The 13543-nt window shown below is 37.0% G+C and overlaps 1 protein-coding gene across 10 annotated transcripts in view; it reads right to left on the reverse strand.

Moving 5' to 3' along the window:
* Positions 1-11389: 11389 nt before the first annotated feature.
* Positions 11390-13543, reverse strand: part of PPP6R3 (protein phosphatase 6 regulatory subunit 3) — a 66077-nt gene continuing 63923 nt past the window's right edge. For all 10 annotated transcript variants that reach the window (XM_032989618.2, XM_032989615.2, XM_032989616.2 and 7 more), the window contains one exon: positions 11390-12867. In XM_032989618.2, the coding sequence (XP_032845509.1) occupies positions 12816-12867 (52 nt within the window). In that variant the 3' untranslated portion in view covers positions 11390-12815. The remainder of the gene's footprint in view (positions 12868-13543) is intronic.

The following is a 13543-nucleotide window of genomic DNA, read 5'->3' on the forward strand; positions in this document are numbered from 1 at the left end:
CCTCTCTGTTTTACAGCAATTTAGCTGGCTTTTTCCACTTCAGACTTCAGTATATATCCATTACTCAAAAAGTTATAGTTGCTTGCAATTTTCTTTCAATTCCATTTCAGAGCATGATCAGGTCATGACTTTTGCTCATCATTCTTAATTTTCTAAGACTAAGTTCCAGACCTACTCATAAAAATCCTCATAATTTTGGAATTTGCCATACATATTACATTATATGCATTATCATACTATGACCTACCTCTGTGGTTAATATGACATTAATGTCAGTACCCTCATTTTTTCATAAGAGTCTTAAGTTTCACAAAATAACTTAATTGTAAACATATAAAGAGCCTGATCTTTACTCATATCAAAGCATCAAATTCTTAATCAATTTCTTGGATTGTTTTTGCCTACATAGATGACAAACTGTTTCGTTTTGTTGGGGTTGAGACATCCTGTAGAAACCAAAGATACAAATCTGAAATCACATCTAGAACTGCAGGTATTAGCTTTCATTTTATCAGCTGAGAAAAAATCTGACTCATTTGTAAGCTCAAAGGACAGTTAATTGGCTCACTTTCACCAATGTATCTAGATTTCAAATAATATTCTTTAACTTTTAGGTTGCTTAGTTGGAAAAATCTTCCCATTTCTAAGAAGCCAAAGTGGCCCAAATCGACTCTGGAGATTTTCAATTTTTGATGTCTTGGATAACTTTACAAGTACCCAACTCCTTTGCAATGGCAGCAGTACTTGTGTTTATAAGAAATAGTCATTCTGTTTGGTCGGGCACATAAAAATCACTACTCCACCTCTGTGAAATCTCTAAAAAAAGCCCCAAGCTTTTGCCTGTGTATACCCAAGAATACTACGTGTTTGTTTATAGAGCTCACCACCACCACTAAAACACAGTTCACCCATTCTATCCAGTATGGTGAACTTAAATACTTACAAACCCTTCCCAAGGAGCACAGTTAGGACTCTTAGTCTTGTGGATGACTGGGCATAGAAGCTTTGCAAGAATGTTTTACAACTGAAGTCTTCAGAACCCAAGTTTAGATGCTCTTTCATCTCAGTTACAGAAGTATGCTATCACTTCATGCTCAGTGAAGCCAAGAGGTGGATTGTTTCCTGCCATAAAACTCACAGAAAACGTTTCTGAAAAGAAATGAAAAGTGGGCATGATGAAATATGATGCAGACACAGAAAATTATATCGAGATGTCATGGACTGACTATGGGGAGAAACCATTTAGCTTGTAACCAAAGTAGGGAAAGCAATGAACGGAAAAAGTAGACATTTCTCATGTTGGCCCTCAAGGATTTGGGGTGGAGACTGCAGCAGCTAGCACAATGATGCTTACATTCTTCTATTTGCCTCCAAGAGGTTCATACAGAGCAGAAGTCCTCTGACATCAGTGCTGCCTATTAGGGGCAGAAGAAATAATAACCATTCTTGGTACAAGATGATGAATGCTACTTCGTACTAGAGGAGAAGAAAATCATAAACAGAGACTAGTTTTAGGTGTCTTTAAGGAGACCAAGCTAATAACAAGCAAGCATAGATTCTAAAAAGTTATAAAATTAGAGAATAAGTAGATAAAAGTGATCTTTTGCAAATATGGAAAGTTAAAGGGAAGCTGTGCCTCACAAGCCTATGAGATAGTGTTACAAATGGATTGTGCCCTGGAAAGCTAATCCTAATAATAGAAAAGGAATATACTTTTAAATTCAGGTTTTTAAAGTTATTGTTTGGACTTGATATGCATCTGACGCACTTGATTTTTATGGTCCTACTTGAAGTCATAGGATAGTTATTTAATTCCTTAGCATTTTTCTTGTCACTGCTTCTTCACGTTACCCTTCTCAGTTTGAAGTTTTGTTGTCTTGTCTTTTAAGAGCTTTATGGTTCTTGCCCTCACTTTGGATTTTACGTCATACTAAGTTATCATTTACTAGTCTAATAGCTAAACAGAGCAGTCAGGGGCAAGTTGACCTGCCTGAGAAATGCAGTATACTGATGCCTATGTAACTGCTGTCCAATGTCAAAGAATATAACTTAAATTTTATTTGTATTTATTGTTATTCTGGCTAGCAAGCAAGAAATTTGCAAGCATAATTATCAAGTTGGTCTTCTTCGTGCCTTTGCCAACATAGGTACAACAGCAGTCCTATCATAAAAAGGCTAGGGGAACAGGAATAACAAGTATTTTAGGGAAAGCAAACCCAAACCATTTTTGATAAAGGACTACCTGTATCATTGTTTTAGTTAATGTAACTACATGGTTACATGAGCCAGCTATTTCCCTAGGCTTTCATGATAATCACTGGAAAGGCAGGCTCCTCTAGAGGAACCCATTGCAGCTCATGAATTCTGCCTTCTCAAATACAGAAAACAATTAAGTCAGTTGTTTCAGACTAAATACGAGAAGGTACTAATAGATGGGTACAATCAATTTAAGTTTTAGATGATGCAAGGCTGGCTTGCCTTTTTAACAATAATGCTAGTCTTATGTCAACAACACAGTACCAATAATTTACAAAAAAAAAGGGCTATCCTGGTTATCATTCAAACGCATTTTCTACAGCAAATGCTTCACCAATACAAAAGTGCCCAATTTTGACTAAGTCTCAGTTTAATGATTTAAGATTATCTAAGCGCATAGGGAGCAATACCAATTCCCTGACAGAATTCCAATACTACAGTCAAGACTGTTGATTTTCTTTACTTTTTTTTTTCCTATTTTATTTTTAATATGGAGTTAGTCCACATGAGTAAGATGATTCTGGTGTACTTCCTCATTCAGAATTTAAAATCTTGTAAGATAAAATTGCTCAGGTTTTCCTTCCTTATTCTTTCATGGCCATAATAGTCACAGATTTCTATTAGTGATTACAGTGTGATGGATGATACATGTAATTGAAGAGTTTTACTACACTGTTTATTCACTGTGCTCAAATATATGAACAGGGTGCATTTTTTCCCTGTACTGTTTTTGACAAGGCAGCTATGCCTTTTAATAACTATGGATTAATATGGATTAATAACTATGGATTCTCTGAAGTCATAAACAGTTGTAAACTTGTTGCAAATAAACGCTTTAATCTCAAACCCATTTAAACATTAGTATTTTTATTTAACACCTGTAATCTTTTACAAACAAGTTTGTATCTTTAAACGGAACAAATGTCTTCCCTTTAAAGATAGTGACAACAGTAAAATACATTATAGGAAATGCTTTAGAATCTTTTAAATCCTTAGAAAGTGGGTAGAAATGCATTGTGGAAAGAAAGAAATGACATGGGATGAGACAAGTGGGTCATGTTTTCCCTTCCGGTTACAATGCAACCTGGCTGTGCAGCTCAGAACGTTTTGAAGTGTTTGCTTCTCCCAAAGAGAGATACTGAACTTCACTGAGCCTCAACTTCTGAAGGGCATGAGTACCCTGCAAATTAAGACTCATTCTGAGCTTCGACAGCCATGGGGGCTGGAAATCTGGGGTCTCTGCTGCCCCTTAAGTGTTCTGCATTTTCTTGGGCACCAGATCTCAAGCAAGCCTCTTCTGCCTGACCCGCTGCCAGTGCTTACTCCTCTTACAGCAGAACAGCTCATTTCATTACATAGGCAGGCTTCTGAGTCCCAGAGAGGAAAAAAGACATCTGGTTTGGGTTTCTACCATTTTGCCAGTTCAAGAAGTGGGAAAGGGAAAGGAGGAGAATTTAAGCATAGATAATCTGGAATTAACTTTGAGTTATAGACAGTGTAAACTGAGCTATTCACATGTGACAGACCCAGAGTCTGAGCTCATCTAGCATGCTTAGGTGGGTTAGAGAGGGTGAAAAAAAAAAAGCCAGCCACCTAGGTAAACAAGGCGACAAGAAGTTTGAGTCTAAAGACTCAGCAATAGATGAGGTTTGGGTTGCTAGAGGACTCACAATCACTGCTTAGAAGTTAGCTATATTTCACATTACTACTAGAAATAAACTAAGGAGTTCTGACCTAGTTTCTCATTGTGGCAAACAAAACATTTAATATTGCAGCATACGAAGTGATAACCAAGAAAAAGGTAAATGTGATGCATCATACTGTAGATGTGCTAATGTACTTAATTTTTGCTTTTGCAAAAATCTGATTTCAGATGCAAGGCACTGCAATTGTATGGGTAGCTAGTAAGCTGAAGACAGATGTAATAACTTTTTTCCTGCATCATTTAACTCTTCAGATACAGGGTAAGAATAGCTTTTTAATTTCAGTTACATCTACAGCCTTGATTTATATAATATATGCCACTTCTGAATTTTAGATCTATTATAAATTGTAAACTAGAGTAATAAAATAGTGTGCTTTGATTGCTACTAGTAAGTTACTTTATCCAGATCTATTAAAAGCCATCCATTAATATAACTAATATTCAGAGGCAAATTACTGCACTCAAAGCAACAGCAGTAGAAATGAAGTGAAATTCCAGTCTTTGCAAATCCATAACAGATTTTTTGAATTGCCTTTCAGTTTTAGATATACATGCTTTTACTTATCTGCCTTCATCTCTCTTTAGCTTCTAACAATGAAAAAGGAACATTTACTTCATAAATACCCATGCCTTAAATACATGATTTTTGCAGTTTTAATAACAGTTCGTTCTCATTGCACAGTTCCAGATCTCAGTTCTGCAAAATCTTCCATGAGACATCAGGCAAAAGAGAATGCCAAATACAATTCTGTGAGATTCTTAATGCACAGAAAGCAAGAGCTATTTGTACTGTAAAAATAATTCAAAGCTAGATCATTTATCTGATACCCTGTTTGCAATAGTCATCTTTTGAGCGTTAAAAAAAAAAAAAATTCCTCATTCTAGCACTGTTCTTTTTCCTTAAGTTCTGCAAGAAATTATCCCTATAAAGCTCTTACACAAAAGGGATACAATATCAACATAAGATTCTGCTTTCTCCTTCACTTCTTAGAGTAAGAGCAGTTTGTTGCAAAGTTCAAGTACTATACATGTAGTATAGTTACTGCAGTATTTCATCAATTCCATCCACAGCCACTACAGAAGCTGCTATGGCAGCAGAAAAGCAATGAACAATCCTTACAGATTGTAACCGAAGCTGAAGACCTAATAAATGCATGCCAGCTTAGCAGTAAATATAATTACCTTTATTTCTCCTCAACAGAAAAGCTGTAGCTAATAGAAAAGCTTATGCTTATTTTTGAATTTCTAAACCATTCTTAGAGTTTTGTAGCACACATCAAGGCCATACACTGTTTATGAAAAAAATTGTTCTTGACCCATTATCCTTTCTGTTCAGAGGTCAAAAAAGCTTTTTTGTTATGAGAACATACAACGAATATTGTCAAAGGCAGCAGTATTCAAGCAGAGACATGTCATTATCAGCCTGTATCTTTTGTTGCATGTAAGTGAAGACTAAATCTGCAGTCCTCATAGCAAGTCTAAACAGCAGACTAAGTCTCTTAAGACAACTGATGTCAATAGAAAACTATTAACCTTGTAATTTTTGTCTAGCAGCAGCAATCATCTGCGTTTCTGAACCTTCACATTGCAAAGGGTCAGATTTCAGCGCATAATACTCAGCCCACAACATCAGTACAAATTCTGACTTCATATTAACAGCTTAGTCAGAGAATTCAGTTACTATGCATCCCATTTCTTTCTTCTAGTACAACTCATCTTTTTCCCCTCATGATTGACTTGACACAGGCATCATGGCCATGAACTATTTGAAAAAAATTTTCCTAGGAGCACAAGGCCATTCAGAGGTTCTTGTTTACAGCAATCCATTACTTTGCAGGCAGGTAGCCCACTAGGAAGATTTAACCTTCTTTTTCTAGCTTACTTAAATGTTGCAATGACCAAAAAAAAAGAGAAACAAGAGCTTGCTTGAGATTTAGAACATCGAATCCCCTTCCCCTGACCTCAAAGTTTAACTTCATAGTTTATCCGCTTATTTCTTTCAAGCCAGTATCTTGACATTTGCAATAGAGATGATTTTACCACTTGATTGTTACCCACCTATGACCTTTTGGTGACAACCTTTGCACATTTGTGAACATGAAGAATTTCTTGCTCCTAATAAACACATTTCAGTGTAAGTGGGTGATCTAACTTCTCTATGAATCTGTCACACTGCCCCAACACCACTTCCCTTACTCTTCCTGTCACTTGGTACAAGAAGTAGCAGCTACCCCTCTCACTGAAGGAACTAGTTACTTCAGTCATTTAGTACATAGTCCACACTTCCTCATGATAGAAAAGGATGTTGGAGAACAGTTCAGATGAGAGCACCAAGCACCCTCATACACACGATTCAAGCTTTACATAACCACTAACCTGCACCTAATTTTTCTGAGATACTCCATCCTACACCATAATTGGAGATTCTCACGAGGTATGCCTTAGCATATGAAGCAAACTTCCTCCAGAGCTGTCATCTGCAAAGATCTCTGTGTGCAGCCTGCTCAGCTCAGACACTGGGATGGCTGGGGGCAGAAGGTCCTGCATGCGCTACCTGTAGCCACTGTACTCTGGACTTAATGCCAAGTCAAGTGTAATTTGTTCCTCCAGCAGAGACCAAGAAGCTCCTAACGAACAGCAGATAACCACCCAGGTGAGTTTACTTTCTTTGGACTGTGTTCAGGATGCATTAGACTACTCCTTAGAGCAGCTAGAGGCTTGTTCCACCACATCAGAGACACCCTACCTTTCCCACACAGGGCGTTATGACGGTTTACATCTGTGCAATATCAAATATAAAGCTGCAGTCGACCTGTCACTCTGTTCTTGAGGACAGTACTGGTTACAGTTGCTGAAACAGCTATATCTCACCATTGTATCAAGAACTTAACGCAGCATGCAGTAGCATAGCAGTTAATGGATTTACAGTGTTTACAGATGAATCACTTTTGGCCAAAGTGGACAGTGTGGATTCAATAATCACAAACACAAATTCTTGCCTCAGTTTCTGGGAAGCTATATATATATATGTCAGCAAAAAGGCTCAAATATAACAAGTAGTTGGTCTATGAGAGAAGCAGAGAGATCTTCTTTGAGGAAAGTTGAAGTTGGCCCCAAGCAGCCAGAGGCACTGGTTCCTCCTCCCGTCAAATTACACTCAGGCTGGCCAGAGACCACTGAAAGTGTCTACACATGCAGAGACAGGAGCTTAATATTTCCCCGAAGTGCTTCAGAATGGGCTGCACTATATGCTCAAGTGCCCCCTTCTTCCCAGTAGTCTACAGCTCAGTGTGTTTACGAAACATACCATGCACACTGCAGCTAGCTGTGTTAAAAAGAGAATATATCCTACCCATTGAACTGTGTGTGTATCTATTTATTTGTACAGATTTGTTAAAATTTGTCTTAAGTGCTTAAACATAGCTGTCAATGTGAATTATGTATGGATCATGTAAATAACACACTTGAAAATTTAATTATCAGGAAGTCACCCAACTCCTCCCAAGTTCAGAGACTTGTCTTTAGGGTACTTCAAACTAGACATGCATAGGAGCAGCATTATTAAAAAAAAAAAAAACAAAACCAAGAGTGCTGCACAATTCTTCAGCTCTTTTATCTTTTCAAACCACTTAACCCTGAAGAGACTACAGAGGAAGAATAGGACTCCACAGTCCCATGAACATCTCACAGTTCCTACTTACTACCTTTCCTCATTTGAATGCTGGCTGATCAGTCTGCTATGGCTTACTCCAAAGTGAAATCCTCATTTGAAAGCACATCCCCGAACAATGGTTTAGCAGTGACTACAGAACAACCCTTTTTAACATATATAGTACTAACAGCAAGTGTTTCTATAAAAATATAGTAGGAAAGGTGATCTGGAGAACAACAACAAAACTGAGGTCATTTGAATTTTAGCAGTCAGTAGGCTTATCTTAGCAATCTTGTGCCACTGCCTGATACGAGAGCCAGAAGACAGTCAACATTTCATATCCTTCATTTGAAAAAAAACAGCAAAGAGGGATTTTCCAAACACTTAAGTCTGCCTGATGTAAGGAAAAGCTGATGTTATTTGCAATGTATGCATTCATGCTTCAGTGCCCTGCTGAACCACCAGGTTAATCCATTACCTAAAATGAAATTGTGACCACCTCTGACAGATAATTGGCTTAGGTAAGACAGGAAGAATCCCCCCCAGTTAAGACAGACAGGAAGAATAGCAGAGCTCAAAAGTAGTCCCAACAGATCTGTAACAGGTCCAGGTTCCATCTGAAAAAATGAAGTATTTATACTATGCCCTCAAGAATCAACCAATCTACCTAATTATCATCTACAGATTGAAGAAGTGAGACAACCAAATACACTTTACCTGAGCAAACGGGCAAGTTGAATCTCATGAGACACGAGCGACAAAAATCTACTCAACTGCAGCTAGGCAAAATTTGGTTCTCTTACTCTGGATGACTGTATGCCAACAGACAATCACAATCTAAATTACAGTCTTCAGAATCCATGTTTTGAGATGCAGAGAACACAGATAACGGGAGAGCACCCACACCAATCAGAGGAGATCCAGAATGAGAAGGGAGAACACTCCTTCTGAAGAAGGTCCTAGAATCAGAGTTACAGTATTTCAGCTACAGCCAAAAAGATGAACTAAAGGGAATCCTACCTCACTTTGCAAGGTACTTACCGATTTAGAGAAAATAAAAAGTTCCCCTTCTCCAATGGAAAAAGATGCATCAAACACTAAGCCCAGAATCATCTATGAGAAATTCTGAAAGATACTACTAGCAGAACACAATGTAAAGTTGAGATCTCATTACTGCTTCAGCTTGTGGCAGAAGAGTAATAAGCACACACTGACTTCCCTGAGATGTCATTAAGAGAAGTATAATTACACACAAAAGTCATTAACCAAGACTAAGTGCAGAGCAAATCACAGGCTTGGAACAACTTTAACCAGAAAGCCAAACCAGGTCTGGGCAAATCCAAAAAATTTCATTAACTATCCCAGTTAAAACAGGCAGGAAGATGCCTTTTTTTATGCCAAGAGTATTTTTTTGCTTTAATTTTATTGCCTTAGTCTTCCTCCACACTGTAACCTTACATATTCAAACAATAATGGAACAGAAGGATGCCAAATCCTTACCTGTTAGGAGGTAAGATGCAGAAACTAAAAGACAGTAATAAAAAACTTAATAAAAAGGGCTTGTTACTGCTGCATTAGCTTCTTTTCCATCCTGGTTTGGGAAACAATACAGACGCTTTTATAATGAAACTTGAAGCACTTATACTACACTGAAGAAAGTACTATTTATTCCGAGACAGGCAGAAGTGATTAAGTATATTAATAGAGCCATCAGTTATAGACAATAAATACTTCCTGATGAAACTATGTAAGACGTATGTTAGAAAACAAAACAATCTCCAAGGAAATTAAAGCTCTTTTAAACAGGAAGATAAGTTTATAATGAACGATAGTAACAACCTGATTAATCTTCCTCATAAGTCTTTTATGACTTCAGTGGATTTCACACAAAGAACGAATATCACAGTAAGTTTCCACAGGAGTATGCAGATGACAATACAGAACTTACTGGTTTCAAGAGGTAGATACAAGGCTTAACAGGAGTAAAAAGGTAGGTTTCACTCAAGAGCATGGCCACGCTGAGTTGCATTTACAATGACATGATGAGACTGTTTCAACTATCCTGTTGTCTTATCAGTGACTACCTGTCAACTCACTGAGCAGGGGGAGTGCTTGCTGAATTAACAGTAATGTTAGTCAAGACAACAGTTAAACTTTTATAGCAAGAATAATCTTGCTATAAAAACCTAATACAAGGCTTACATTTAAAAATAATGGTTTAACTGGTCAAGAAGACATGACTCATCCACTCTGCCAGGTAACAGAGACACAGGTCTGAAGAAGCAATGAACTGTTGCACATATTACTGGCCTAGTCAATTTTGTAACATACTTTTGCTTGAGTAAAAATCATCTCCAGAGAAGTTCTGAGAGTTAAACCCATCGTCCCTTGATATCAACTGACACCACTATTCCTCATTTTCAAGTGACGGAGCCTTTAGCAATTTCAAAGAGTACTGTGAAATGTAGCAATGCACATATACAGTACAAGTTATTCAAAGTAACCTTATTTCATCCTAACTGCAGCTAAATACACTGTAGGTAGTCAAACCTGTACAAAGGCATTAGACTTTAGTCCACCTCACAAATGCATTCAAATATCTTTTAATAAAGATGACTCAAATTCAATGCATGCAAGTCAAATTTGATTAAACAGGTTTGGTAATACAGCCATTCAGACAAACCCTTGTAAGCCTATGTGAGCAGCATAAAGTACTGGTAATGGATGGCAAAAGGTGTGTGTAGGTATACACATATCCCTACACACCCCCAAAAAACACACCTCCAAAGCGTTCCCTTCAAGTTCAGGATTCCTTGTACAAGTAATATGACTAATAGGTAAAACACACCCTAAACCTCTTCAGAACAAGCTCATACTACACCAGATCTAGGTTAAATCCCAGGCTTAATTCATCTCTCACACGAGGTGTTAAAACTAACAATAAATGCAATAGTAAGGAAGAACCCTCAAGACCACTGGAATTAGCATCAGGTAAACCAACCTACTTGACTTTGCACCCTTTAATTTAGAAGGCAAGCTACACTGAAGTGTGAATTCCACTCACTACCATACAACTGATACTGCCTAGCAAGAACAGAGGGGAAAGGAGGAGTATTTTGTCCCCTTTCAGTTCTGAGCTCAGTATGAACTAGATGGTGGACTGATGCAACAGTTCATTAACAGAAGGACAGACAACATACTAGAAAACTTTGCTGAACTGCAGGCAACAGGGCTGAAACACAGTTTTAACTAATTTGCTGCCAGAATCCCCACTTTTCATGGTTATGTAGCTAGTTACTTCAACTCATTATAGCAAGGGACAAATAGCTCCACCAGAAAGGACGAAAGTTTTGACACTTACAAGGAATAAAATTATGTAAGCCAACACACTGCTGTCCTGTATCTGGGATTTCTACTTCGACTGCAAGTAGTGTTGAAATGAATGGTTTTCTTTCCAAAACTGCTTGTTCAGTAACAGATCAGAAAGTGATAAAAGGACAGCTGCCAATCTTAAAGCTAATATATTAAACATTTTTGGTCGAGGTGATCTTGAAGTAATTCTGAAGAAGAAACAACTTAGAAACTGACTGGATTACATCATTTGTAAAGTACAAATAGAAGGGCAACCATAGTTACCAACTCCACCTATGATGCTGTGGGTTTTTTCCCCTTTCAAATTTCACACAACTGATCAGTTTGTAACAACTTGCAATGACAAGTGCCACCGAAGTTTGCTGCAGAAAATGCAAGAGGAAGCAATAAGGGTAATGCCATTATACATGTGAGGTTTTTTCTTTTTATTTCTGTATGCAATGTAATATTTAGGCACGTTGCTTGGGACGCCTTCTAGAATAAATCATTGGCCATTGTTTAGAGTATCCTTTTGGCTTTAAATACTGGTCAGGAAAACAAAATGATGTAAAAAATAAATGAATATAACTATTACAGAAACAAAAATGGATTTGCATCTAAAAGTGCAGGAGGTGAAGTACTTTAACCCTTTCACCAGACAATGTGGCAATATACAGTATATTGCTTCTGTTTGTTTGAGAAGGCTGTTGGAATTTTACACTGACATAGAAAATTATAAATTACACAGAATTAGTTTCCATAATCACTATATATATATACACAAACCAGCTGTGAAAAAACTGGTTTAGAACATACAAATGAAAGCCTCACACAGATCAGTACAGTGAAAGTAACAATTAACATGCTCTGCTGCCAAAATTTGTATTAAAAACACTATATACTTTTAAAATGCATGTACTGTAATTACATTAGCAGCACAAGCATTTTTTTTACTTGACTTGTCTAAAAGGATTATAGCGTTTTAAATACGCAGATTGTTCTGAAATGTTCCATCATATAATGCTTGGTATTAAACTAAATCTTGGTGAATGGGTTAAAAGGCAGGTGAATCACTTAAACACAACAAGCCATGTGCACTTCAAATATTCTAGTGTTTCACCTGTAAGGTATTGTTTCAAGCAAACAAGACTTAACAGAACATATGGCTTTACAGTAACATCAATTTGTCAACTAAGTTGTAGCAATAAATACTTAAAATCTCTACCAATAGACTTACATTTTTGATCTGTTTTAAACAATACAGAAAACAATTACCAATTAAAAAACCTGTTGCAAAATGTTGAACACCAAAAAATTCTTATTTAAATCACTTTTGTAAGCTAAAACAACCAAAATAACATTTATAGGGCATTTCAGTTTCAGAAGAAACATTAATTCATTTTTCTTTTCTTTTTACAAGGTGAAAAATGTATGAAAACTGCTAAATACTTTGGTCACACTAATCATCAAATAGTTATGTCTCAAATACATTAGATTTGTGTATTCACTTTTTTATAAAACTATTCTTACAGCCATTTTAACTATAGTAACACTACTGTCATCATTACATGGGTAGCAAGATTTTATTTCACAGGCCACCCATTATTTAGAACAATACAATATAAACATACGCAAAAATTATTGGTATTTCTCAATGTGCAATATTTTTACACTTATGAATTTCTGTACAATGTCTTAAAATCTAGAATATAAATGTTGCTGGTCCTGATCCCTTGCGAAATTAGTGCAGCAGTGACTGGCTTCAACAGAGTCTAGATGAAATCCTCAAGAAACACTCAAACACCTGGATATCAGTTCATTTTCTTCAGCCAAGGTAGCAGACATCACATATCATACAGGGCCATTAACAGACGCCTCTCCTAAATGGGTGTGTTGATCAGTCCTAAGAGGCCAAAAAAAGATGTAAGTATACAAGAAACAGGAAGGGTGGAAAACAAATTTGGGTAGGTGCAAAAAAACCCCCAAAACCAACCACCCCAGATCACGTGTAGCAGGACCCATGCGCTGAAGACAGGAAAGAAGCTAATAACACATTCATCCCATTTATTTTCTCGAGTCCAACATTTCTGGAGTTCTTAGTGCCTAATTAAGCACAGTACTTTAACTGAGCATACCACTGAAGAGCGTTTGATCTTTATTAACTGAGCTACTAAGTGATCTCTAGAGATGCGATCTTTCCCCAAGAGAATCACTAATAAAAAGCACATTTGTGATACTTCTCTGAATCTTATTCTGTGAGGCAATATGTGATACTAGGAGTATGTAAAGTTGCGTTTGAAAGCAAACAGTTAAGACAACAGGAAAAACAGTGTCTTAAAAAACCTGCTTTAGTTACTAATCTAATCTACAAACTGCCATTTCACAAATTCTTTAATGTCAGTCAGTTAGCACAAAGGGTCCAGGAAGTATGAAGGAAAATAAGGAGCAAACCTGCAAAAATGAAAACAGTATATACATTTCTAGTTAAGTTTAGTGTAAATGTGGGCTCTGGACTAACACAAATAAAGAGATCAAATCAGGAGTGCACGAGAACATTAAGAACGGCAAACAACAAAGGC

The sequence above is a fragment of the Tyto alba genome, unplaced genomic scaffold, assembly GCF_018691265.1.
Source record: "Tyto alba isolate M040663 unplaced genomic scaffold, T.alba_DEE_v4.0 Super-Scaffold_8, whole genome shotgun sequence".
NCBI classification, from domain to species: Eukaryota; Metazoa; Chordata; class Aves; order Strigiformes; family Tytonidae; genus Tyto; species Tyto alba.